The 684-nt window shown below is 67.1% G+C and overlaps 1 protein-coding gene across 1 annotated transcript in view; it reads left to right on the plus strand.

Annotated features, from left to right (window-relative positions):
- The first annotated feature begins 86 nt into the window (after nucleotides 1–86).
- Nucleotides 87–684, plus strand: part of SRSF2 (serine and arginine rich splicing factor 2) — a 3,961-nt gene continuing 3,363 nt past the window's right edge. Inside the window, exon 1 of the mRNA XM_019621603.2 lies at nucleotides 87–680. Within this exon, the coding sequence (XP_019477148.1) occupies nucleotides 437–680 (244 nt within the window). The 5' untranslated portion in view covers nucleotides 87–436. The remainder of the gene's footprint in view (nucleotides 681–684) is intronic.

Here is a 684-nt window from a genome sequence, read left to right on the forward strand (position 1 = left end):
AAATCTGAGCTAAAAGCTGCGCAGTCGCTTCCGGTTTGCGCCCCACCGCGCGCCTGAAGCACTTTCACTTCCGGGGCAGCGGCGGCCATTTTGTAGCGTTAAGTAGGCGCGCGCGGGCGGCGCCCCGCTCATTTTCTCGCGGCCGCGGGCTGGGCGGGTGGTTCGGGTGCTGCGTCTCCGTTGCGGCCTTAGGCCTCGTCCTTTTTTCAGAGCCCGAAGGTGGGTGCCTGCTCCTTCCCTCCCCGCTGAGGACCCTGCGGCTTTTCCCTATGCCCTGTAGCTCTCCTTTCTGGACTCTGCGCGGCCGTCGCTCCGGCGCTCCTCCTCCCGTGTGAGGCGCTTCCCGCTCCGGGCCGCGCCGCCTCCAAATTCTCCTCCCTTCCCTCGGGTTTCTTCTCCTCAGCCGCCGCCGCCCCTCGGGGGGCTACAGCCCGCCATGAGCTACGGGCGCCCTCCGCCAGACGTGGAGGGCATGACGTCCCTCAAGGTGGACAACCTGACCTACCGGACGTCCCCGGACACTCTCCGGAGGGTTTTCGAGAAGTACGGCCGGGTGGGCGACGTCTACATCCCCCGGGACCGCTACACAAAAGAGAGCCGCGGCTTCGCTTTCGTCCGCTTCCACGACAAACGCGACGCCGAGGATGCGATGGACGCGATGGACGGGGCCGTGCTGGATGGCCG

Source organism: Meleagris gallopavo, chromosome 20, assembly GCF_000146605.3.
Source record: "Meleagris gallopavo isolate NT-WF06-2002-E0010 breed Aviagen turkey brand Nicholas breeding stock chromosome 20, Turkey_5.1, whole genome shotgun sequence".
Lineage (NCBI taxonomy): Eukaryota > Metazoa > Chordata > Aves > Galliformes > Phasianidae > Meleagris > Meleagris gallopavo.